The sequence below is a fragment of the Aplysia californica genome, unplaced genomic scaffold (assembly GCF_000002075.1).
Source record: "Aplysia californica isolate F4 #8 unplaced genomic scaffold, AplCal3.0 scaffold00125, whole genome shotgun sequence".
NCBI lineage: Eukaryota > Metazoa > Mollusca > Gastropoda > Aplysiida > Aplysiidae > Aplysia > Aplysia californica.
The window spans coordinates 1,014,157-1,041,763 of NW_004797395.1; the positions used below are offsets into that span (position 1 = coordinate 1,014,157).

General features: G+C 37.9%; 2 protein-coding genes across 2 annotated transcripts in view; both read right to left on the bottom strand.

Moving 5' to 3' along the window:
- Positions 1-82, bottom strand: part of LOC101853925 — a 10,194-nt gene extending 10,112 nt beyond the window's left edge. Inside the window, exon 1 of the mRNA XM_005096280.3 lies at positions 1-82. This exon is cut by the window's left edge and continues 71 nt beyond it. The gene's annotated coding sequence lies outside the window, so the exon portion shown is untranslated.
- Positions 83-2,295: 2,213 nt separating this feature from the next.
- LOC101854159 (pyruvate dehydrogenase phosphatase regulatory subunit, mitochondrial) lies at positions 2,296-27,607 on the bottom strand (the record flags this gene model as incomplete). Its single annotated transcript, XM_005096285.3, is given in 17 exon segments — positions 2,296-6,374; positions 6,993-7,174; positions 7,971-8,150; positions 9,785-10,082; positions 11,002-11,150; positions 11,730-11,872; positions 12,455-12,607; positions 14,823-15,015; positions 15,412-15,536; positions 16,933-17,085; positions 17,580-17,697; positions 19,875-19,996; positions 22,517-22,598; positions 24,469-24,550; positions 25,125-25,206; positions 26,393-26,523; positions 27,193-27,607. Coding segments are annotated over 17 exon segments (2,685 nt in total). The 3' UTR covers positions 2,296-6,139.

Genomic DNA, 27,607 nt, shown 5'->3' on the forward strand with positions numbered 1-27,607 from the left:
CGATCAGTGCTGTGAGCGTCCAGGCACGCCATTATCGATCTGGTAGGTTCGATCTTCTGCCTGGTCCATGTTTGCGTCACGAAGCCCACCCCGCTACACGCGCGAGTCGACCCCTGTAATCCTCTGCTGTGAGTGTGAGAGAGGCTGATGGGTTCAGGTTATAGGAGAAAATGAGTAGTCCCACTTGTTGATAGAGGAAGGGTCGGTTGTGTGTGTGCGCGCGCGCGCGCGTGTGTGTGTGTGTGTGTGGGGAGGGGGGGGAGGTCCTTCTCTTGGGAGGGAGTATTTCTGTTTTTGTTTTGTTTTGTTTTGTTTTGTTTTGCTTTAAAGTTTTTAAAAAACCCGCCATTTGGTGCTGGAGAAAATCAAGACTGACAGAAACAAATGAAGGATACAGAAGAAAATAGGACCTGTCAGTAGCGCCCTCCAACAACCTGTCGAGAATCTGAGTATGCAGCCCATGATGTATGTTCGCATATGTCCAACGTACGTTCTAAAAGACGCAAGCATACATATAATCTATGTGCAAAGATCTAATTTGTAAGCCAGAGAACATAATTCAACTCGTGATTGCACTTGGCAATTTCACAATTAGGATAAATCATGATCTACCACCATAACGAATGTAATAAATTCTTTCTTACAGGTACCAGTAAAGAAGAAAGAAAGACAGAAGGCAGAGCCGATAAACCACAAGAAACCTGACATTTTATAAGGAACTTTCACGCATTATAATATACTATATAGGCGCCTACATACGATCATTCGTTCTATTGCACTGAGGGGTCTGCTGGTCAGTAAGTTAATTTTTTTAAACTCTCATCCTACCGGAAAGAGGGAGGGGAAGGGTATTCTCGGTACACTTTGCTGGGCTCACGCGCGCGCGCGCAGAGAGAGAGAGAAAGAGAGAGAGAGAGAGAGAGAGAGAGAGAGAGAGAGAGAGAGAGAGAGAGAAAGAGAGAGAGAGAGAGAGAGAGAGAGAGAGAGAGAGAGACCAAGTTTTTCGCAGAACAAAATAATGACGTATAGGTAAAGATGTACGTTTTGGAGGCGGACAAGCTGCTTGCTGGTGGGAATGATGGATGGGATCAGAAATAAAAGTGAATAATAATACTCTCTCTCTCTCTCTCTCTCTACCACTCATTTTTTTTTGGTAGTTTTTTTGTATTTTTTGTATTTTTTAATTTTTAAATTTTTTTTTTTTGGGGGGGGGGTTGTTATGTACGCACTTTTGTCACACAATTTAGATCTTTGAGGAGCGGGTTTCAATCCTGCTTGTCAGGGCCAACCTGGGCTGAGAGGGGTAAAGCATCACAGCAGAAAGACCGAGATATTCGATATAAAAAAATTTTCCGCATAGAAATCGGTCTTCTGTGTGCAACGGCGAAGCGCCTAGCCGCTACAAAAAAAAAATAATAAAAAACTTAAAGAGGAAAAAAAGTCGGTATATTGCTCTATTATGCTGTAAGACAGAATTCACAAAGAAAATATACACTTGAAGACAGAAAACGACTGTCACTGGTTCACAATGTCCCCGGGGTTTTATGCCCCCTGTATAATTTAGCAAAATTTGATCCTTTTTTTTGCATAATTTCTGATTATTTTCCTTTATCATTCTTTGTTAAAATTAACAGAATCGCATAATTTCACATTTTCGGGCTCAGTTTGCATAATTTCAGATTTTTTTTGTGTGTGCATAAAACCACGGGGACAGGGCTGATTGGCAGGTGATCATTCTGGTGTGGCTGCTCCTTCTTTTTCTCTCAGACATTTATCGTCCTCATTTAATCTTTGGCACTTGTACGACCTATTTATGCTGCACGTGCCATAAAACTATTACTAAAATCAAAACAGTGTAGGCGGTTTGCAGCACTCATTATACGCCCCCCCCCCCCTCCAAACCCACAACCATATTGCAGCAATTGCACCAGTGATACCGCCTGTGCAGTCTAGATCACAGAACAAGGTCCCGCCCATCTGTTTTAAAGTAATTAAAGTCCTGGAATTGGATCTGCCACTTAGGCCTACCCTACAATGGGTGAATGTTCGAAGTACTCATAGAACAAGAAGCCTACTTGGCTGTGAGATCCTCGTGTTTATTTGTCTTCGTCTGTTTGAACAACAGTCTATAGGACAGAGACTCTGGACATTAGTCTTCTTTAGCACTCCATATAGCAGAAGGTTGAAAGACTCACTCCATAGGTCTCTTGTCTTTCCTTCTATTTTAGAAAATTTCGAACAGATTCAAAATTTTTGTTATATATATGCACATATGTAAATAGCAACCCCCAAAAAAATGCTATTGAAAGAAAGTTTATTAAATGTCAACAGAGATCAAATATAATTTTAAATGCAAGACATCACAGTCCAAAAAATAATGAAAACCTGTGTGTTATTTCAGTACACATAACAATAAAAAACACAGAAAACAAAAGACAGTGCAGTCATAACACAGAGTGTCGTCATAATTCTCTGACATTCTAACACTAGATCTCAGGGGAAGTTGACAATAGTTCTCCAACTCCTATACCCCTTTCTTTTTAAATAATTAAAAAGTATATAAGGCTGTTTTTCCTTCTAGGTAAAATGAGAACAAAATGTCCCTCACCATTTATGCATCAACATGCTGTTGTACATTATTTGTAATTACTACTAACATTGACTTTGATGACTTTTGGGGAGAGATTATTTCAGAATTTTATTGAAGGAAAAGCTGTGCTCATCAACTGACTATGCCTGAACAAACCTGGATCCAAACCAGCTGCATGAGAAGCAAGAGCCATTTTAAAGATAATACTGATCTGTGAACACAAAGTGCCCAAAAAGTCCACAAAATACTCTGTCATTGCATAATAAACTTACACTGCTATGTATGCAAAAGAAATGAAAAATCCGTACGAAACATTCTCTAATGGGGCTGGACTTCTCAGACACACTTTTCAAACAAAGGGAAAAAAATGTGCTTTATTGCGGTGGTAGGTCATAACAGGCATAATATCCCCCTTCCACAACATTTAGTTTATTAAACACACACAAGAAGCTTCTTCAACATTGTCTGTCCACGCCAACCTTGCCTGGTGGTAGACATGTCAGCAATTCCAGCACAGACACAAACATTTTTTTATTTTTTTATTTTTTTTCTTACTTGTCGTGTGATTGCAGAAGTCAGTCCCAAAGATTTCCTGTTTAACCTCATGAATTATATCTATGAATTCCAAAGACAAGTAATGGTGAATTATAGCTACTCAACAGACATCAACAGATTTTAACAGTATTGCAAATTATGTTCACAAAAAGAAAACCAGATGCTAGGACAAATATACAGAAGTATAATCCCCACATTTTTAATGAAAGAAGCTTTTAAATGCAAGATCTCAAAACTGCTGGAAGGAAGTCCCAGCAATTTTAAAAAAGTTCTAGTCGGGAAGGAGGGAAAAACACAGACCAATAGAAAAGAAAAAAAAACATGTACCAAAATTTTTCAGAAAGACCCAAGGCAGAGAGAACAAAAAGAAATGTCCCAACAAGAAAAAAATCTGGTGAAGTTCTAGTTCTATGGAAACAAAAGGCATTGGATGTGCCAATCCAATATATTGTATAAATATGACATGCTCCTGGTTTAATCTTTTGATTGTCTCAAATCATATACACAAGAGGGAAATGAAGCGAATAAGATAATCACAAAGGAAAAATTGAAGTCAGAAAAAAAAAAAGAAAAAAGTAATCTTAGCAGACATGTTTTTGAAAGTGTTTTTGTTACAAATGATATGAAACTTTATTAACTTTGCAAATGCCATGCATGAAAGAGAGAGATTTTCTTCACATACTTACGTCTCTAAACTAGTTAAGCAAATAAAACCCAACAAACATTTAGATCAAATACATGTTTATCCATTACTAACGTTAACAACGATAATGTAAAACAAAAATGTTTGCTGCAACAATAGAGAATAAAAAGAGTCATAATCTTTTGTTTTTCTGGACTAAACACTAACCTTGTACATGTAAGAGGGTCACATCTTGGAGTAGTAGGATCTCTGAACCTTCTAAATGGAGTGCAAGAAAAGAGTTGACAACACATCAGAAATAGGGTGACAAAAGCAACAGTATCATAGGAACAACAATTCTGGAAAATTTCATATTTCCTATAATCCAGAGGCTTTCTAGACAGTGTACGTCTTCTAACCACTGGGCCACTGGTATTAAAGCTCAGATATTGCTATATACTTGTAACCTGTATGTGATGAAATTAAAATGTGAAGTCTACTCACACATTACAACCATACTCTGCACAAAGACAACGCGCGCATGTGGCCTTATTATTAAAGAGGGGGGGGGGGGGGAAGCATGTTTGTTATTAACTTGAATAATACACACACACACCATGCACACGCAACAAACATTAACGTAACAAATTATCACAGAAATGGATATGGCTACGCTTGTATGTGATGACAACCTTATAAGCCATTAGCTGTAGCTTAAAGCTTTAACAGAGGGTATCAACAGAAATACAGAAAGGTGAACCAGAAAAGACAAATATATTGATAGTATCTTTATATTTCTATGAATATCAACACTTGATCATTGGGTTTTGGAGAAAAAAGTTTTAAAAATGGATATCACTGAGAAAAACATCTTCAGGTATCCCAATACAAATATCATTCTTCAGTGGATCTTTTCAACAGCAGCAAAAAAAAAAAAAAAAAAAAAAAACCTAAAAAAATCCCCAAGCCTTTAATAACTTGAACACGGCCACCAGCAAAAAAATATACAGGTATGATCTTTCTGGGCCAGTACTGGATGCAAACAAGAATTTTTCAGTACTTTCTACATATTGTAAAGCTATCTTGTCCTTCACCTCGTACACAACATCCTGATATTCGTGATACAAAACCTGTGTAGAAAAGCTTTATCGTCTTGCCTGCGCAAATTCTTAACAGAACAAAAGTGGGGCAAGAACACATGATTCACAACTCTACAACAGCAATGATTAAGCTTTTGCAAACTAAAACTTACATTACAAAATAGATTTTAAAAAAGAACACCACAATGTTTAATGCCCCTGACAGTCTTCAAAATGCAAACATTGCTCATCCAGCTTTAAGATGGAATCCACAAAGAGAGAGAGAAAAACAGAGAAAAACCTGAAAGTAAATTGGAGGAGGGACCTGGACTCCCATCAACAGGAGATGAGGTACAGCTGGACAGAGGTGGAGGCTTTAGCCCATGACAGAAGTAGTAATAGAGAGCTCTTGTTAGTCACTTATGCTCCAGCATGGAAAAAGAAAGGCTGATGGTGATGATGATAAGTCTTCTAGAATAATTTGAGACAAAACCCAGCAGGAATTAAGAATAGTAAACCCCCTGCCCCAAACACGCTCCCATAAAACAAAAACCATAAGCATTATTACAAATCCAGCCAAACTTAATCATAAATCAGTAAAACACATACTGAAACCGTAGTTAATGACAGGGGGGGGAAAAGTTGCTCTAATGTCTAAGATACATCTTTATCAACTACACTTGAAAACAGAGCGAATTATGTAGAATGACACAGCTCTATTCACTTCAAAAACTTACTTCAGAGGACTATGTTTAAATTGCTTAGAAGCACAATTTCAAGAGCATGACTTTTGAAATTATATGGATTTTTGCTATTTTACCGTCCATAAATCGTCACCATAGCAAAAACAGTAAAAGCACATTGCGGTCTCTGTAATATCAATGTCCACGCAGAAGGAACACAGGTATCCTGAGTACTTCTGACAAACAGTAACAAAGTTGAATGAGCTAAAGTTTCTGAAAACAAAAGTCTATTGACCTGCTCATAGAAAAGCCAGCCATATGGCCCATCATGAGAGCCATAAACATAAGCAATCAACTTCCTGCTTTGCAGATATCGAAAAGTTTAATCTTAACAAGCATCTAGAAAAAGAACACACATTAAAATGAGGCACCACGCCATCACCAAACTGATTAGGGCACACCACAATTAATCTAATTACTGATTTTTTTAATTTGAAAAAAAAAAAAAAAAGAGAGAGCAAACAGACACTAAATCAGTTTGGTGCTTAAAGCACATCCTTGTCCTTGATCATCAGTGGTAGTGATACTGAGTTCTGTGTCTTTCCCGCTCCTATTTGGGGTGAGTGACATTTGGAGCAGGGACAAACGAAGGCTCCAGTGTCTGGACACTCATCTTTGGCGTGTAGATGCCGGGCCTGGCAGGGAACCGAACTCCCGCCACTTCAATTTCATACTTGGCGCTGCGGTTGAGGACCCATTCATTGATGTTGCGCTGTGTAGAAAGGTTCCCATCCTCATCCATATCACCAATGAAGCCAAGGCACACCATCTTCTCAAGGGTGAAACTGGGATCAAAATCAAAATGATCAAAAGAAGTTTAGCAGGGCTAGCGAAGCACATAACATTGCAAGACTTGTCAGATCCCCTTCCCTCCCCTCCCCTTTGATTCTTTTGGCTTTTGGTAACCCTCAAACCACCCCCCCCCTCTCCAACACCCTCCCAAACTCCTTAAAAAAAGCAAACAAAAAAACCCAACAACCCAAGGTTATTCAAAGCATACATGCTAAAGCATGGTTCATAGTCAAAAAAGATTTTTTTCTTTAAAATCCCACAAAATTCCTGTAAAAAACTCAGGGTAATTCTATCCATCCATACCCTTGATACTGAACTTATTGCTGTAATGACACAGATAGGCATAGACTTTTTGAGGAAGTTCTCATCTTCTCTGTTTAAAAAAAATTGTAATTGAAGTTTTATGAACGCAGCAACACAATCAATACAATTCAAGAGTCTGGGAACCATTGTTGGCTGCATAGAATAATGAACAGCTATTTTAGGACTAAACTGGTGAAAAAATAGACCACCATCTCAAAGGCACCCTCAACAGACTCTTTCAGTTTTACATCTTCTTCCCCCTTAACCCCCGATCAGAAATACCCAATATGTACAACGTTGAGTCTCACCCGTAGCTACATGTGGTCGTCATGCCGACAAACTTGCCGTCCCGGTAGATGGGCTCTCCTCCCCAGGGCCAGAGGTCTTGATGTACGTCGAAGTCGTCCAACACAAACTGCGTGAACCTGCGCTTGACGCCGAGCTTCCGCTGCTGTAGCAACGCTTCTTTGCCGATGAAATTGTCATTTTCCTGCCATAAAACAACATGACTAAGTCATCTGCACAAAACAAGGGAAAATAACCCAAGATTCGGTTCCTTCTAATCCACACATGACAAATCAAAAACGAGTAAAATTTTTTAAGTTTTAGTAAGAATTTTACTGCACTTGCAACACAATAAGGTCATATAAGTGCCAAAGATTAGAGGTATTACAAGAGAGTAACAAACACAAAAAAGAAGGAGGGGAGATCAGGACAATAGATGTTTGATAGGAAAGAAGGAGCAAACGACACCAGAGCACCCGTCAACCACCCACGAGTAAAGTTTTTCCCATAATAATTTAGTGACTGATGAAAGCATATTAACCCTATCCATACACCTGGGGTCATTTTGTACCTCAGAAGTTGTATTCTTCACATTTAAGAATATATCTAGTGCAAAGATCTCTTTGAAACTTTTAGTATTTCTCAAAAAAATCATTTTGACAGACTGCTATGCAAAGCGTACGGATCAGATTAACGAGTAAATTTCCTATTTGGAAAGTGGGGGCACAGATTTCCTCACGTCGCATGAATACGATAGTAAAACATGGCAAACGAATCGGGTTAAAATACACAATACATCAAAAAGGAGATTACTGAACAAAATCCCTCAGCTAGTATAAAAAGAAATAAGAATATATTTGTTCTCTGGGTCAGGTGCACAGAAAATACAATGATGAGAATAAATGTGGCTTTAAAGTTTGTTTCATATCAGGAGCTTCTTGCTTCTCAGTTGACAAACAAACAATACAACAGAGCCATATCAAATGCGTCTAATAACTCACTTCCAGTTTTGTTCTGAAACCTCGTCCACATTCAAGAGGAGTCGTCTTGTCATCCAAGTCGAGACCCCAGAAAGCAAAAAAGTTTTCTATCCGCAGATGGCGCAAAGCGTAGTAGCCTGCATTGCGTATACCGTAGTCCTTTCCAGCAGTCATGAGTGTATCATACACGTGAAGAGCATACTGGAAGCAATGAGAAAGTGTTAGTTTTAGTAAGAGTTGAGTGGCATTTGCAACACAAATAGATCATATACATGCTGAAGACGAGAGGTGTTACTAAAGAGAAACGTACAAAGAAAAGAATTCAAAGAGATAAAGATGATAAATGTTGGAAAGGAAAGAAGGTGCAGACCAAAAATTTTACAGGCCTACGTGTTCTGTGACATTCTATTTTCCCATAAACCAACTGAAGAACATGGTTGTTACACTGAATTTATAGGGTCCAAGCCCAAGGCACAAATATTTACGCACATCATGTGACATTTTATTCAATTCAATTCAATGCCTACATGATTTAACTCCTATGCATGATTGTTAGGTGGATAAAATATAGCTGGAGGCTATAGAACTGTCAATGTCATGCAATACATTATACAAAAGGAAAATATTTGCAATTATCTCAATTTTCTCACTACTTATAGCCAAAGAAATTGAGTGAAGGCAGCCCCATTATCTTACGAGCTTTATGGCAGCAGAGAAATTTTAACTGCTCCCACCATCTTGACTGGAAATTTTAATAAATCCACACACAAAAATAACTCTTTATCCACATTAAAGACAACGATAGTGTTTGGCGGAGGTCTAAAACAGTACTTTTCCTGTTGGATTGCTTCTCACAATAGCAGGGGGGTGGTGGGGGGATGGTGAAAAGAAGCACTGAGTTATCCTCATGAAACATTAGATCCACTGAGCACTCATGTATGAGAAAATGTTAGGATAAACTTACCAAAACATGTTTAAATATTCAGTTTTACGGATATGTCAGCATATATCGACAATTAGGTACACGTTAGAGTGCTCATTTCAAAAGTTATGTTTATGGTCTGAATATTCACTTCTGAGGTTATGTATATCTGAATATTCATTTAAGAGGGTATGTATATGTCTGAATATTTACTTCTGAGGGTATGTAAGTATGTCTGAGTATTCTTGTCCGAGTACTAACTTCTGAAAGTATATATATATATATATATATATATATGTCTGAACGTTCACTTCTGAGGGTACGTACATATGTCAGAGGGTATACATAAGTGTCACGATGCGGTGGAATCAGGCACTCATCAAATTTTGGGTATGGGGAGTTATTGGTTTCACCTAAAAGCTTATTCATCTGCCTTTTTTTCTATGAAAGAAATATTCATTTATCTTGAATAGAAGTTGAGAGGTTTGTCATTGAAGGAGGTGGGGGTAGCCTGGTCTCAGAGGTAGAATTCGTGAGAAACTGGCCACCAAAGTCTGGTAACTTCTATAGCTTGAGAGTCCTTGAAAACTATAAATTTACATATTTTGTGCCATTAATCTACAATATTCAGTAAAATTCAAATGGAAATGTTTTTTTTAAGGACACAAAAGATGTTGAGCCAAAAAAAGAAAAGAAAAAAAAATTGTCCAACTGTCAGAAAAAAGCCAGTTTCCTTAATTTAATTCTTTTGAAGAGCCCCTGATTTCACCACCATGCCTCACAAATGTGTAAGTACTCTTCCTAAATTTGGCACTCATATGACCTTATGCAGTTGCGAGCGCCGTAAAACCTCTACTAAAGGTACAAAAAAAAGTACTCTCCCTACATCCGACGTTTACACTTGGGAACTCACCTCCGAGGGTATGTACAGAATGAAACCGTCCTCCCCAGTGTGCGTCAGCCTCATGGCACGGACGCTACTGGCATGCCCGACGTCGATGATGTTCACCGACATCGGGCGGAAGTCAGTTTTGTTGGTGGTGATGTCCCCCACGTCGGCCAGAAGCTGGTGAGCATGAGGTCCGATGATGTTGATGCCAGAGAACATGGAAGTGGCGTCCGTAACCTGCACAGAGCCGTCGGCCGGAAGGTGGCTGTTGAGCCAGGCGATGGCTCGAGTTTGCTGGGTGGCTGGGCAGATGATGAAGTAACTGGAGGGGGAGGGAGGAGGGCCAGAGAGACAGACAGAAAGTGGGGGAAGGTGAGAGAGGAAAGGGGAGGGAGAGAGAGGAAGAGGGAGGGAGGGAGGGGGGGGGGGAGGAGAGAGAGAGAGAGAGAGAGAGAGAGAGAGAGAGAGAGAGAGAGAGAGAGAGAGAGAGAGAGAGATTATTTTACTTCCTTTAGAGTTTACAAAGTAACCATTTAGAATACTAACTTCCAAGCTTTCTACAACCTCTATCCCTGATGCAAATGAACTTTCTATAGGAAGCTAAAATGACTAATAATGATCTTTCTTACATCGACATGGCCTAACACTGTAGGGTTTTTGGAAAAGCAAATTACAGAATGTAGATTTTAAAATGTGTTCATGAAAATATAGATAAAGATGAAAGTAAGACTGAGAATGATTTGAAGACATTGGTCTTAAAAAGAGGAGAAAAAAAAACAGCCTCCCTGTCCTGTAATAACGAGGTGACCCAGAAACAAAACTGACAAGCCTTTACCACACAGAAAAGAAACAATATCAAGTACAATGGATACTAGAATCTTGGACGGGTTATGAGCTTCAAAATCTCTTCAGAAAATTTATATTTAAGATTCAAATCACAAAGGTAAACTCAGTTTTATAACTCTGGAAGACAACCTTCAGACAATTAGTTATCATTACCTCACCAAACATCTTGCATCTCATGGAAATCTATCAATGTAATGTACTCTGCTACACTGTAAACTTATAAATATCTACCAAACACAACAGAGGGCTAAAATTTCATGAACAGTGCAAATATTCACCGATTTTCCTCCAGTCGTAAACAACCGATACAATGTACTCAGCGACAATGTGCATTTTTAGATTTCTACCAAACTCTGAGGATGGCTAAAATTTTATAAACAGTGCAAAGAACTCACTGATTCTCCTCCAGTCGAGCAACTGTGCAGTCGTTCTCAAACCCACCATCCTCATTCTGCATGCCAGTGTGGACGATTGACCCTATCTCCGTGTCGATGTTGTTGGAACAGAGGTACTGGAGAAAATCTGTTGCTTCGTTTCCCACAGACTGAGTACAAGAAACGAAACAAGATGATAACTGTTTAGAGTGCGTAAAAACAAATTACAGCTTTTGTGTTGTCTCATACTAGGCTAGAGATATTGTTATCTCAGCCTAGATATTGTTTAGACAAAGAAAAATTAGAAATGAAGAAAATATTTAATAAAATATGTCATACCTCTCTTATTGATCCCGACGGGTGCAAATCATCACAAGATGTGAATTTATCCATTTCTGCCAAACCAATGCAACAAAGCCTGGTGAAATCAAGCAACTAAATCGGGAAATCAGAAAGTGGGTCCTCAGTAGATTTTCAGCAATTTGGCCAGCGATCTAAATTCCTCTAACTCAGAAGTAATTAAACAACAAAGCGTAACTTGGCAGCCTTTAACCTGCTCTAACGGCCACCTGTATATGACAATCAACCGTACAAATGGCCACTTTTCATTTACCCCCTCGCGTTTTTTCAACATTATAATGACATTATGCAAGACGTACACCATTACAAGACAGCCACTTTTCTCCTCGCCAATGGGTGATCATCTGTGAAAGTTTCAACTGTAGTTGCAAGCTCATTTCACAACTCACCCTGACTTCAAACTTGGCAAAGGAGGACATGTCCATGAGGCAGACGCGCTCCTTGCAGGCCCAATACTCCTCCTGCACCGGCTCAAACCAGCACGGCTTTGACCATGTCCACATCTTCCCACGTTCTTTGCCAAACGAGTCATCTGAAGGAAAACGCAATAACAAAATTTATTTGTCTCCAAACAGGAACTTTATTTACACTACGTACAACACAAGTGAATATCTGTGTTTCACACACAGAAGTATGCATGCACACGTTCTTTCTCTCTTTCTTTCTTCCTCTATCCCTCCCCTCACTTTTCTTAACCCCTCTCTTCTAAAGACCCACCCACTCACTAAAATGATCTAAAAGAGTGTGTGTGGGGGGGGGGGGGGGGGGGGGGGGGGGGGGGGGGAAAAGATTTCACTCACTCAGTATCATGTGCATTTTGCAATCAAGTGAGCCCAGAAATCAATTATTTGGTATTTTCTTATGAACAGTGAAATTGTAGAGCAATTTATAGACCCTTTTGAGAAGACTTGTACCAACCTTGCCCGTCAGCATCAACCTAGGCTGAGTGGGATAGAACAGTCAAACAGACAGACAGAAATACTCCATAAAATAACTTCCCGATGCAGAAACCTAGCCCACATCTTCTGCATGAAATGGCAAAGAGCTTAACACCTACACCACATATGCCTGCCACAAAAATTGTGAGAAAACATAGATCGCACAACAATTTTACCATCTGGGTTGTTGAAATACATGGCGCGCTCGTAAGCCATAGTCTCTCCAAACACAGCTCCTGCCACCTCGAGCCTAGTGTGAAGGGGAGAGCAGCGGAGCTTGCGGCCTGTGGTGTACTCCTCTCTGGGATACTTCAGCAGGTAGTGATTGACTGACAAAGTGAAAAAAAAAAGAAGATAAAGTCAAACATTTTCATAAAACACATAACAATAGACAATAAGTTCTACAGCCGTTCTACTTTATTTTCTTTAAGTAATTAATATGAAAGACAGGACTACTTTGTGGTGATAAGGAATGGTAAGTTTGTAAAATATTATGTGGACATATTAACTCATTTGTTACCCCGAGCCCTGGGCAGTGGCTCGGCTAAAGTGAGTTCACTACGGCAAGCCACCCCTGACGGCTCGAGAACCCACCTATAATTCTACCTCAGATTATATTCCAATCCACATATCCATGTTAAAATAAACAAATATAACGATGACTTCCAGGTCAAGCGTTTCCACCAAAAATCGGAAGTTTTGATTAAGTTTTGAAACACGATTTCGAAGTTTATGCGACCTTGTTTTATCGCGATGCCCAAATTATAGCCCAGACACCAGTCTTAGTACTTTTACACAACAAAATGTATCATTATTTTGCTTACTAAAGACATGTAGGACTTTTTTTTAGAATATTGATACAATAGGACTAAAATTGCCATTGCTCTGTAATTGAGAAAACAATATTTTTCAGTGCTAGATCTAAATCTAAATTGTCAAAATATTTTTTTCTTCCCAAAATCACTATTTTTTGGTGAAATTACAAAAAAAGTACCTCTCAAGACATGTGTAGGTTTATGCCAAATGCAATTCTGAATAATTCCATACAAAATACGAGTGTTTTTTCTGTTTGTGGAATGCATCTTGTTCTTTTTTCAAGGTTAAAAAAATATTTTTTTTTTTTTCAATATTGGATGTTACTATCCAAATGAGCAAATTTTGTGAAATGTACGTATATAATAGCAAATTTTTCAATATTTTCCAGTTCTATATTCATTTATGGTTATTTTAAAGTATCATTTGACTAGGTGCAAAATTATATTTTTTGAGTTTCACCACAGATGATTAATTTTTTGTTTTCAAATTTTAACTGCATCCAAGCAAAACTCTGTTGCAGAATCGCCTTTTACAGGAACCAAAGTTGAAAAATACACAAATAAACATCACAGATGTATTCTACAAAATCTTGCTAAAAATTCCGGGTATAATATGTTGATATTTTTTAGATTTTGTGGCCTCAGAGACCTTTGAACTGCGCACTAGTCATCATCTCATTTCGCCCTCCCGAAAAAAATTCGTCGACAAGCCCAAAAAAATACGTAGCGAATGAGTTAAGTCATGTTACAATGTATGAAATGTAGTATGTGAAGTATGTTGTGTATGCAGGCCACCGTAGAACCACTTTTCCTCATGGCGATAAATAAAAGTGGTAATTTTTTTTGTCCTTCTTCCATCCTATTCCAACATGATTCCAGCTGAACTAATTGCAAATCTGTAAGGTCATCTGAAGCAAGAAAACCAGAAAGTTTCTTGAAGAGACAAGCTACAAAATGAATCTTAATTCTTTAAAGGTGTGGTTGTTACATATGTCTGATAGGCAGCAGACCAAGAGCAATGTTGCAGCACACATACAAGAAACATGAATGTGCATATTTCACACAATGCATGTTGCTGCTAGTACTTTTCAGTTTTAGATAAAGAAAACAAAAGAAAAAACTGTATGAGTAAGGCAGTTTTGCCTCTTTTTTAAAGTGCTCCAAAACAATGCATCTCTAAGCGTCATAGAATGACCAAAATGTGCACCCTCAATTAGTTCGAAGACCTACCGCAGTTTAAAGTAAAATTTTCAGACGATCTAGAGTTTGTGATTACTATGATGTAAGACATTCTGCTAAGCATCAAACTGGATATGATATATTTAAAGTTTTGATCATTTGAACTTAAACAGCCTTGCAAAAATGACCTCTCTCCAATCTTTTCTGTACACAATGTACCGGTATTTAAGGAGAGACTTCCAACTCATCTCACAGTTAATTTTGAATTTTAAAGTAGAGTGGTATATATCTCTTGCTGAATATTTCTTGGAATGGTGTAGAGAGTGATTAATAGGAACATAAAAATGCCAATCATTTGAACGATAGCTGTATCATTCTATATTTTTTTCATATGCATCCGATCTGAATTTTTACTTCCAGTGTTTCAAAACATAACTGTTTCCACCTTGAGGGCCATTTATAAAATGTACGTCTTCTTTAAAAGAAAGGGGAAAACTTTTTTACCAATAAAAAGACAGGGGCAACGACTAAAAGAAAAACAACTCCATACCTAAGGCCTCACTCATGCGATCTCTAAGGAACTTTTTGTTATTGTGAAGTCGCACAAATCTCCGCACATCATACGGCCAGAGATTGAGACTCGTCTTCCCATCTACGATCCACTCCGCAATGTTTTTCCCTACTCCTCCCCCTCCTACGATGCCCGTGGAGTTCATGCCGGCAGCTATAAAGTAGTTGTCCACCTGTATGTTCAGAGAATACATAAAAAATCTGTTCTTACTGCAGTGTAAAGTCACAGACTCCTCATGACTTGCCCATGAAAGTATTACAAGCAGTCACCAGGCAGATAAAATGGAACAACAACATTGTAAATCCTTTTTACTGCTTTGAATTGTCATAGGACAAAACCTTCACGTTTAAAGACAACATATTCGAAATGCAACTGTCAATTTCAGCATACAAATATGATAAAACTTTATGAACCGTGCAACTCTTTTCAAAATGAAGGCATGAAAAAGTAAAGTGCAAGACAAATTCTATTTCAACAGACCTAAACCATTCCATTAAAAATATACTCTCTACAACACCTGTACCAACAACAAATGAAATAGCAGAAAATATTTTCATAAAACACAGACCTTAGGGGACTTTCCTAGTAGCCATCTTGAATCTGGGGTGAAACTCTCTGGCCCATTGATCAGCTGTCTTACTTCAGCCGTAGACAGCAAAGGCATCCGATGGACAATATTGTCCAGGAGAAATTCTGTGATAAATACGTTTATTATTATAAAATGGTACTTATTGGGTGAGGTAAACAAGTCTGATACAGAATTTTTTTTAGATCACTGTTTGGAAATAGAACATGAAAAAGAATGTAAAAGTAACAAAGTTGAGAGAGCACAAAGTATTTTTAAGAAACAGAAACTATAAGAAAATCTAGTCTAACATATAAAACACATTTAAAAAACAATATTTCTACAAAATAGGGGTGGGATTTTAGATAAAGATATGTTGTCAATGCTTTGGAAAATACTCTAAATATATCTTAAGAATTTTTTTCAAAATAAAACGTGAACTGCTGTTTTAAAGATTTATTTTGCACAACAGGGTACCAGCTAGATTACGAAATCGATACCCCAAAACAGAAGTTAAGTGCCAATCCCCTAAAATGAGGGACCAAAAAGTCACTTAAGGTGAACTAGGTACAGCTGAAATGAAAATTTTTGTTTGGGCTCTAAATTAAGTGTACTGGGATTCCCAATAACCAGTATGGGTCAAGAAACAAAAACACACTATCCCTATATGATTTCACTGTCAATTTTTTGAATTTTTAAGATGCAAAGGGTTCGACAGACCAAAATTCGCGCAAATTGTTGGCAGGGATTCTGAAAAAGACTGAATTGATACAGCCTTGATATTGTCACACAGAGTTTGTGTATATACAACCTGCAACGTACTAAAGATTTACTTTCCTAAGTCTCATACTTTTCTTGTAACTGCCCTTTTAGTGTCATATACGATACTTGGACAAAAAAATGATCACAAATCAGAGTTATGCTGCCAATCTTTTTAACACTGACGGAAGACTTATTACAATATCACAATAATCTTTTAGTACGTTGCAAACATATTATTTAAAAACAGTCATGCAAAGTGGGATTCAGCTGCGACAAGTACTTTTAGAAATATCTCTGCCAAGGTGACCCACCCCCCTAAGAAAATCATAGTTTTTAGAAAACTTTAAAAAACACGAATTCATACCATTCTATTACCACACAATGTTAAAATACATGGCATATGTGAGCACTTTATAGATGTTTTGGACACTTGAAAATATTTCCAATCGATAAAGCAGATGTTGCTCTACTAAAATAGTCCAAAATCGAAAAATCGGTTTTGGATACCAAAATCGACTTTTTAGGCTGCCGTGGTGTACCTTAAGTGGCAACCTGGAAACAAAGACTTAAAAGAAAGCCATTTTCTAGGATGGATGCCATTTAAAAAAAATTAAAGTTGTTTTATTTCATTGAAAACTGTTTACTTCAATGAAAGCCCTTTCCTTAAATAAAAGCCATGTCCTTAAATGAAAGCTATTTACTTAAATGAAAGCTGTTTTCTTCAATGAATGCTGTTTCCTTAAATGAAAGCCATTTACTTACGAAAATGATCCCAATCCTCCTGAAGGAGTTGGAATTCAAATTTATCTGGAATGCCCTTGTGGAAGCAGGGTACAGCATTGGGTTCAAAACCTCCAGCCAACATACCACCATTCCATTCTCTAAAATATGTGTGGCCATCATAGTCTCTAACCACTGAAAAATACAAATTCACAGTAAGAGAAAACATTGTTTTAAAATTCACAGAAAAACAAAACAATAGATCAGCAACAAAATACAACAAAAAATTGTATGAAAAGGTGCATATAAATTATCACAACATGCACTTTTAATGATTCTCAGAAAAAAAAGGCAGACAATGAAATTCCACTATACGTCTTCCATGAATCTTAATTGTCATTACTTGTAACATGTACTCTTAAAGTACATATGAAAACATAAACAGCTGACGTAAAAAAATAGACCTCTCTCTTCCAATTCGCAAAAAAACAAACAAGTATTGTCTATTTTAGCAGGTAGCAAAATGTGAAACATTTGACAGATGCATCTGAAACATTGAATTAGGAATGAGCAGGGTGGACGACTGTGAAGAGTGTTAGAGTGAAGTTATGCGAGTCTTCAGGTGGATACCCAACTATAAATACCTTAAATCTAGCTTAAACTTTTAACATTTCATAGTTCAAAATTACCTGGCATCATGCGTTCAATGCCCTCCTGCGGTTTTGTAACCAGGTAATAATGCTCACAGGAATGTAGTGGGGCTTTGACTCCTTTAGGCTTCGTCTTTTTACCCACAGCTCTGGCCCACTGGAACAGAATGGAACAGAGAGAACCTTCTTTTAGTGTTCTTCACCATACCTTCTCATGGTGCTCATATGACCTTATGCAGTTGCGAGTGCCGTAAAACCTCTACTAAAACAAAATACCTTCTCAGAGAATACAGAATACAAGGAGGGATCCTTATTCCAGTCTGGATGTGAAAAATGCAGAAAGACTAACCACAAGAAAAATATTAGTATTGTTATTTAATAACTCTGTCTCAAGGAAACCAGTGACTATAATGAAGCTATATCACCATGTTGAAAAACTCTACCCTCTACAAACCCCTTACCTCAGACCTTCCTTCTGCTCACCATAATGCCTCTCTCTTCTCTCTCTCTCTCTCTCCCTCCCTCCCTCTTCCTCTCTTTTATTTTCTTACCATTGACTTGAGCTCACACTGCCACATCTGGACTACCTGGTAACTAACCAACAGACCCCATTTGTACCCCCTCCTTGGTATGTATATACACAGTGCCTTTTACTGCTTTTAGTTCTAGTCTTACTCGCTCCTAAAGAAGCCATCCAGGTGAAACGCCGAGCCATTTCAATCAACAATAATTTTTCATTTCTATAGGTTGGCTAAAAATTACTCAAGACTCTCCCTCCTTCCTTTGGATTTTTTTTTACAATGATAGCTCTGTCCCATGATGTAGTCTTTAAGGCATTTAAACAGTATTCTGGGCTTAGCAATTATACCCTCTATTGTCTCATGAAAGGTACATTGGGAGAATATATCGATATTTAAAAACCTGTCTATCATCACAGCATTCACAGCTGTGTGTTAAGATGTTATTCGAAGAAGCTGAAATCTATTGCTTTACTTCCACCTTCATGTGTACCGGCATACAGCTCTCAGATTCAGGACTACGTCAAACAAAAAGGCAATAAATGAAAATGAAGAATGCAAGAAAGCTGTTAAAGCTAGTGTTTTCTTTCACAGCTAAACAACAAAATACTTGGTTAAGATTTTGCTTTGATGAGTAGTTTCTAAGATCAATTGTTACAACAGCCTTTTTTATTACTGAATTTTGAGAGAGAAGCACTGCCAGACAAGTAGACAAATGAAGCTTATATAAAGACAAAGACCAATTCTGGTGCCCAGACAGGGTTATGTAATGTGCAGTAAAACAGAGTAAACCCCTTCTCAAATCCGCTCGCAGCACAGAAAGCCACTCATGCCCCATGACTTGCTTTGCATCCCATGACTTGCTTTGTGTACCATGACTTGCTTGTAGCCTAGCAAGCCCCTTGTGCCAGCAGCGAGCAGCAAGACCGCTCGCAGTGTTAACTCTGAACCGTGGAGGAAGGGAGAGGCTGTGCTTGTTTGGTGCAAGACGTAGAGAGCCGAAGCTATTTTTAACTTCCCACCCTTGATCAGCTGAGCGAGTGGAAGTAATGAGAAGAAGTGTGGTATAGTAGCAATAAGTACACTTAGATTATCTTAGAATAGATGTTTTACACTCTCAATGACACAATATAGAACATTTAGGAGACGGGCTAGACCTACTTTAACCAAGTGTCAGGACCAACCTAGGCTGAAAGGGAACAACGCCCCAGCAGAAAGACGGAGGTTCTCATTAAAAATTTCTCTCCATACGGGAATCGAACTGAAGTCTTTTGAGTGCAACAACAAAGCGCTTGACTCATGCACATAAAAAAAAACAGCCTGTGTATCATAAGAATAGTCAATCCATTATCAATTCATAAGTACACCGAATAGAGCTTTTTTTTTACAACCCGACTATGAAAAAAAACCAACCTCGCACTTTAGACGCAAGCCTTTCAACGCAAATAACCAGAATTTTCTAAAATTTGTACTGAGCCCACAGCCACGAGAGTGTGCGACGTCACGACACAGTACAGCAAGCCAGTCCACAGGTCACAACTCACCGGAAGTTCCCCCCGGTAGCGAGCGGCAGACAATGCAAAGCACAAGCCTGCTCGCAAGCCTCTGGCGCAAGCCGTCCACTGCTCACAGCCTTCGATTAATTGAGCAGACTCCAGCTCTCGTTTTCGGTTTAGAAAGGTTGCTCAAATAGAAGAGAAAAAAATGGGGATTTTCATTTTCTTTTGTTTCCTGCTGTTTTCAGATTAACCATGTTTGGTTTAAGCGGATTCCACTGTAAATTAAGTTTACGGACATCAGGTCATTAAAATCTCACCTGGCCAGCACAGTTGACAAAGTAGTCACACTTTATTGATCCTGCAGATGTCACCACTTCTGTGACACGTTGTTTTTCTGTTAGTACACTCTCTACAGAGACACCCTCAAATATTTTCACACCTAATGAGAGGAGAACAAAAAGGCAAAATGGCTACTGGTTACTGTTTTTTCAGGATTAACATTGTCAGGATCCAGGCACACCAAGAGTTGCTCCAGCCATTTTCTCAAAATCCATCAAAGGGAAGCAACAGGTAAAATAATGCGCAAAGCTGTAAATGGTCACTTTTATGGACAAGTGGGCTAACACAGATTTCGGGGTTTCCAGAAATCTTGACCTACACCAAAAGCGGGCATTGTCCTACCTATAGAAGAAGTTTGGTTTCATTGGTGAGTATATTTGTTTGGTTATTGAGAAAACTCCCCTTGTCTTTTAAAGAAACTGAACAAGGGGCAAAAACTTTACCTTCGATTTTCTCAAAACAGCACTTTTCGGGATAGCCCCCTTGTGCTTAAAAGCGACCAAATGTGCATCGTCAAAGTGGAATCAGGCACTTGTCAAATTTTAAGGAAGGGAGAAATCAGTATTTTTTTCCCAAGTGTTGGCGATTTTTACCAAATGTATTTTTTTCCTCAGAAACCTTCTTCATTTATTAAAGAACACATTTTAGGGTGAATTTACCCTCCCCCCCAAAAAAAAGTTTTTCAAAGCCAAATAATATGACAATTTGCAGAACAAGTTCTAGTAATTAACTTTCACAGTCACCAAACTTTGACGTCCACTTTCTTGCTAATTTCACCTGTAACAGCCGGTAATCCTCACCTTCCTACATTGATTGCATATATTCCTTTTTCTAGGCAAGATTGATCAATATTTTTCACCAAGGTAAAGAAAAATAATCAAGCTTCAATTTGATAGCAGTAACTCCATAAGCCCAAAAATTGACGAGCGCCTGGTTCCACCACGCTGTGATATAATTCTTTGCACAATATGTTAAAAACAAATATAAAAATCCAACTCTGATAATTTGTTTAAAATACACAAAATGAAATGATTCGAATTCAAGAAACAGTATTCTTATATTACATATGACAAGAAACAGATGACATACAACAGCCAGACAGGATATAAGGCTTTGATTTGTAGGCATTAACTACACCTTTGGAAGCAAGTCAGGTCCAAAGTGCACCAGACAGAAAAATCTAAGAATTACACTGGCAAACACATTGATCCACCAACATGGGATTTTGCACCTTTTCATTGATATCAAACACCAACATCAAAACTATTGACAAAAGAAATAGGTAAACTGACCTTGAATGGTCAATTAAGGCAGATTCACACAGAATGTCAAGTAACATCAGAACTGATTTGACAGTGTTGTATGTTCTTGAACATGATGTTCATCCTTACCCAGTTGGGTGTAGAACTACAGGTTAACAAACAGAATCAGTACATTATAAAATGATTGTATTTTACTCATGATAATTTAAGCACAATTGTAATATAAAGGCCAATGAGAAACAACATTTTTTAATGGGATAAAAAAAGTTGACTTCTTCCCTTTCGTGATGAGCAAAACTATTTAACAACTTCAGAAGACAGAGCAAAGCTCGTTTAACCAAGCTATGCCCTCTCAATCCTTAGAAACATAGAAGAATGTCCAGGTCTCCAAGTAAATGGAGAAAATATTAATAACATCAGGTATGCAGATGACACAGTTTTAAGAGCAGGCTCAGAAAAACACCTTCAATAGCTTCTAGATACTGTTGTAACAGAAAGTGAACGTAAAGGACTATTGTTGAATGTAAAGAAAACAGAATGCATGGTAATATCCAAAATAGTTGTAATCTCATTAGCAAAGGTGAAAAGATCAAACAAGTCCAACAGTTTAAATATCTAAGATATATGATAACATCTGATGCCAAATGTTCCACAGAAATAAAATGGAGAATTACAATGGCTAAGGCTGGTTTCAATAAAATGAGCCCAATCGTGGAAAATAGAAACATTTCAATGAACACCAGCTATGTTTGGTCAACCTATCTATATGGCTGTGAAAACTGGACAATCACTAAAGACTGAAAATAAAACAGAAGCAACAGAAAAGTGGTTTCTTAGGAGACTGCTAAGAGTATCGTGGAAGGAATAGAAATCAAATGAGGTAGAGCTTGACGAAGCCCACGTGGGACACTCAATGTTAAAAACAATCAGGAAACGACAAATGCAGTTTTTGGGACACCTCAATAGACATAAGGGTCTTGAACATCTAGCTTTCACTGGCAAAATTGAGGGCAAGCGAAGCAGGGGTGGGCCCAGGACAACATACTTAGGAAATCTAAACAAATGGGTAACAGGGAAAGATCAGGGAAATGTAGCTTTCTTGAGAGCATCCGAGCAAAGGAATGAAAGGAGAACCATGATCCCCAATGTCTGTCGCAGATCTGGCACTGATGATGAAGATAATGCCCTTTCAAATAAAATCCTAAGAGCCCTGAAAACACAAACTGAACATTGCACTCCTTATATCAAAATCATACTGAAATAAATTGATTATGAATAAAATAGCTTTGATCGGGGACCTAACAAAAATGTGAAATTCTATACATCTGAAAAAAAAGGAAATGTTTCCATGGTCTCACCTTTCTCCTTGGCCAATCGTGAGAGTGCCATACACACATCAGGGGCAGTCACTACTCCATCATGAGGGATCCACATGGCACCCTGAATAACAACTCGTTTTAGTCAGTCTACAAGTATTTACAAGATGGATTTTAGGACTGCTTCATTGACACAAAAACCTCTTTTTTTTCCTTCTTGAGCGATGGCATCAAAGAAAGCCATAAACACACATGTTCATTGCCTCTTTTCATCATCTCAGTAAGAGTAAATATGTCATAGAAGTAAATTGCAAGTACAGTCGAACCAGCCATGACGGCCACCTGTACAAACGATCACCTTCCATTTCCCCCCTTGCATTTTTTTCTATGTAATTTAACTGTGTAAAACTGTCACCTGTCCAACGTGGCCCAGCCACCTTATTTATCTGCCTCAGGCAGCCAAGCATGGTCACTGATTGCCAGTTGATTTGTCTTAAATTTTTAATTGGCCCCTCACACTGTGGACAGGCCTCATAATCCATTTACCCTTGTCCTTATTTTTAGTCCCTCCAATGAATGTTTACCCAAGTTGACCCATGGGTAGGCGTAACAATCAATTTTTAACAGCCGGTGAGGAAAGTGTGACCCATCTTAACCTATAAGCCCCGCCCACAACTAACGCACAAATTGTACGTGAGGTGACTGTTTCGTGTACCTAATCTGTAATAAAGTAACAATGGACGTTGACATGAACTTGCAACAGAAGCGTTGCTTGTCTTCCAAGTGGTGGCAACCCGTGGGTTTGTTTTAGCATGGCGCTCGGTCTTCATCATCTTACTTACATTTTTCTTGTATTTCACCATTGCACAAAATTAGCAACAAAAAGAAAGCTAATCAAAAAAAAAAAAAAAAAAATAACACAAAAAACCCTTCTTACACCACCCACCCCCCTTCTTCAAAAGACAACAAACACCCTTTTCAATTAGCCTTACAGTAGCCTAAAGCCTGAGAACAGCCCCGGTTTGGACCCCAGAAAAGAGTGATTTGCTTTCTTCATTTTCATCAGTCCTACCTAAGAGTACTAAGATTGCCACCTGTGTTAAACGGCCACTTTTCTCCTGGACAATGAGTGGCCGTTTTACACAGGTCTGACTGTAGTTTCTACAAGAATAAACTAATTAAATTAAATAAATTCCTCCTTTATTGATTCAGGTGGGGAGATTGGGTTTCAAACAGTATGCATACATAGTTATATAGATAAATACATACGATAATATATCAATGTTATTTAATCCAAAAGGTCATCAACTCACAAAAAGAAATTTATTTTACCATCTGAGACTTAAAACAATGGGTGAAAGGGCATTTGAATACAAAGGCCCCAAGATCTGGAATGCTTTTTGAAGTACTTTAAGAGAGATCAAATCTTTTGATTCATTCAAATGTTAGCTAAAGTCGTTTCTGTTTTTAAATTAATAAGATGAATATTTGGAGTGATTTTCTTTTAGTCAGAACACAATGTTTTATGTTACTGTTGTACATTGTACCGTATAGTAAAGCGCTCAGAGCCTGTATACTTTAATCGGGGTTGAGCGCTATATAAATGTAATTTGTTATTATTATTATTATTATTACTATCACATTATTACAGACAGTAAAAATGCTCCAGGCATTTTCACTTATAAATAATTTAGAACAGTCAGTAAATCAACAATTAAGATTTATTGGAAATCATATCATGTCACCCGCACACTAAACGTAGCCGACTACCAAAAGAACCCCTGTCAAAGAATTTTCAGAAGTGTCCTGACTTCTTATTTTTAAAACAAAAAGTACTCTAGACAGTTTTCAAAGCTTCTCCTCAGTTTGTTTTTCTTCCACACACACAGAAGCAAAGCACCTTTTTCAAATTTACAAATTTTGTTTTACTTTTAAATACTCTCCAACATTAAGAAACCTAAGAATCAAATAAACAGAGAGGAATTTTTACTCACAACAAGATCATCGCTGTAAATAACAGGGCATATTTCTTTTGCCTCCTTGGGAGAAATGATATGAGTCTCCACTCCCAGTGTCCTGAAATAATTAAGTAAAAACATTTTGTCTTATGAAAGAAAAAAACTCTCTTTATGCATCAGAAGTTCTCAAACCTTTGTAGGCTACAACAATGCTCTACTCAGTCTAGTAATACAGCCTACTCTCATAGTAACAAAAACTGAATAATGAGGAAACAAATAAAAACGTGAAGTGGCTGGGCAAAAGCTGCTCTGTTGTTTCAAGCCAGGCATCCGTAACCAAAAGAAAGAGTAAGTAGATCACAAGGCTGCATCAGCATCAAGTAAAGAAACAGACATAACATGGATGCTCTGAGGCTCAAGTGCTTAAAGAACTTACAAACACATTGTTTTGCACTCGAGAGGAAATTGTACACTGAAACAGTCAGCTGCTTATACATATACACCAGCAGTCCAGGTTCAATTTAGGGTTACCAAAGAAATATAAATCAGGACTATTGCCACACAAACTGCCTCGACAAATCCCACAAAACAAATGACTGCAGATAAAAAGACAGTAATATCTGATTACAGATAGACCTGTGCGTGTGTGTAATATGATTTTGAGTGCAAATAAAACACTTTTTCAAACTTACTGAGCAACTGAATGTTTTCTCTTGAAGTCAACTAATCTGTCTTTGGTGCGGGCAACATTGAGACTGCCACACTGTTTCCAACCTGAAATAGAAACATACAAAATTAATCAGCTTGAAAAAAACCCAACTCAAGTAAACCAAATAAACTGCCTAGGGGTGATTCAAAGTTAGATTTTTGATAAACAGCTTTTCCTTTTGAGCATAAAATAAATAATTATTTCTAAACAAAAGCATTCTAACAGCTGTAAGAACCTCAGTATTTATAAGGCTGAGCTATGGTGTATATGACCCTGGTTAAATCCCCAATGAGGTTTCTTCAACTTTAGTTGTTTAGGGAGGTTTTTAGGCTCTCCATTTACTTGGCTTCGTCTTACCATCAAGAGATGTAAATTCTAAGGTCCTGTTGTATTGAAAGGGCTAATGAACCAATTCCATGCTGCATACACCAAAACAGACCAACATACTATTTTTAACATTTCACACTTCCAAAAAAAATCACTATCAGAGAAGAAAACATGTGTATATTCTTCAACTGTGTTGGGACTTGTGAGGAAAAAATTATCAGACTTTTAGTTAAACAAAGAAATCTGTTAGTCCAATCAGTGGTAAAAGCATAACATAAAAACATGCCATGTAAAACACTCATAAATATTATCAACACAAAAAAAAAAACAATTCCCATCTTATGAACTCACTTGAGCCTATTCCCGTGTATTTACGGGACTCGCCGGCTGCCCGGTGGCTTAATCCCATGTATTTACGGGATGTGCTTTATCTGTCGATATCTCCAGTGTTTTCCGGTTACAAGCTACAGGAAGCGGCGAGCCAACAGTTGACCCACTTACTTCCTTTCCATAAAAATTTGGTGACATTTTTTTAGCTGTAACGGACAAAGTCAGTCACCCCCCGCATTGCGACAGATGATTTTATTATAAATAGGGTGAAAAAAAACCTGCGTAACCACCAGACTTTGCCATTTCAAAATATTGATAAATTAAAAACTATTAGAACAAATTCAATGCACTTTTCTTTTTCTGTAAGAGCATTTCTTTCTTTCTTCTGTTGCATTTTTTTGTTTTCAATATACCTCAAAACTGTCAGGCTGCAATGGTTGTTGGATGAAAAACAGCTCAGGCTCAAGAGAGTTAATAAATCCATAAATCCTTCATTCTGCTCATTTGGCTTTTTTTTTTTTTTTCAAGTGAACTCAAGACAACTTGTCCAATAAATTTTCAGTTAGGGCATTTGAAAAATGGATAGGATAGTACCCAGCCCATGACCCTCCTTCTCCAAGCGGTCGTATAACTTCATGCTGTAGTCCAAAATTTTCAGCTCCGTTGGACTGGCCCTCACCCGTCCTATGAGGCCAGCAGAGTGCCAGGTTGTGCCGCAAGTCAGCCTGTGGAAGAATGTGGGTATGTTAAGATCTGCATCCAAATAAAAAGAAGATAGAAATTATAAAAAACTTGAAATTTATAAAAAGTGAGAACTCCGAAGAGATAGTGTAACAATAGAAGATGAATAAACATGAAGTTGCAAACATTCCAGTTCTCTGGAAACACAAGACAATATTTTGGTAAAAAATCTCATTGAAATTGGTTTTTCTTTAAAAAAAGCTTTCTATTGCAGTGACTTACAGACATCAGCAGAGCTATGGCCTCAAACTTGAAGAAGCATTTAATATATATAATCCTTAACTCAATGACATTTCCAGCAGAGAGTTAAAAGAATTCTTTCTGCAATACCCTATGTCTTACGAGTATCTGCAAGCTGTGTAAAATTGAGTTTTGGGCATACTAAAATAAAATGATGCTCTCTTTCAAAGATCCATATATCATCAAACTTGTAGAGGACATAAATAAAACACCTGGAAATGCTCTCAGAAATATTTTATTTAACAAAAATCAATTTTAAAATTCCAGATTTGGCAAATCATCTTTCTGTAGACTGCTCTAACAGAACATACAAAATGCAAGCCATGGAACATGCTGTTTTTATAACTTTTTCAAATTAATTCAAAATCCATCGAATCAGCAATGCAGCTGCTGCAAAAAAAGTTACAACTCACTGTCCTTGCTCTAGCACTGCTACATCTGTCCAGCCTCTCTCGGCTAGATGGTAGGCTACAGAGGCACCAACCACACCACCTCCACAGATGACCACTCTCGCTTGAGACGGAACCTGGACATTGTTTGAAGTGTCTGACGATGATGAGAACAAGCAGACGCAGCAGGGACGAAGAGTTTTGGCTTTCCACTCTTGTTTTGAATTGCGGAAAGCATATCCATGCAATGTCTTTGACAAACGAGAATGTAACCGATGCATTATCTTGTGACCATGGATAACACAGAAATAAAAAATTCTATCAACAAACAACCAATTTTAGTCAGATCTCATGTTTGATAGAACTCAGTATGCGGCATTTATTGCAAGATATATCTTGTAATTATACAGATCTCTTGACTTCTTCCCATCACAAGATC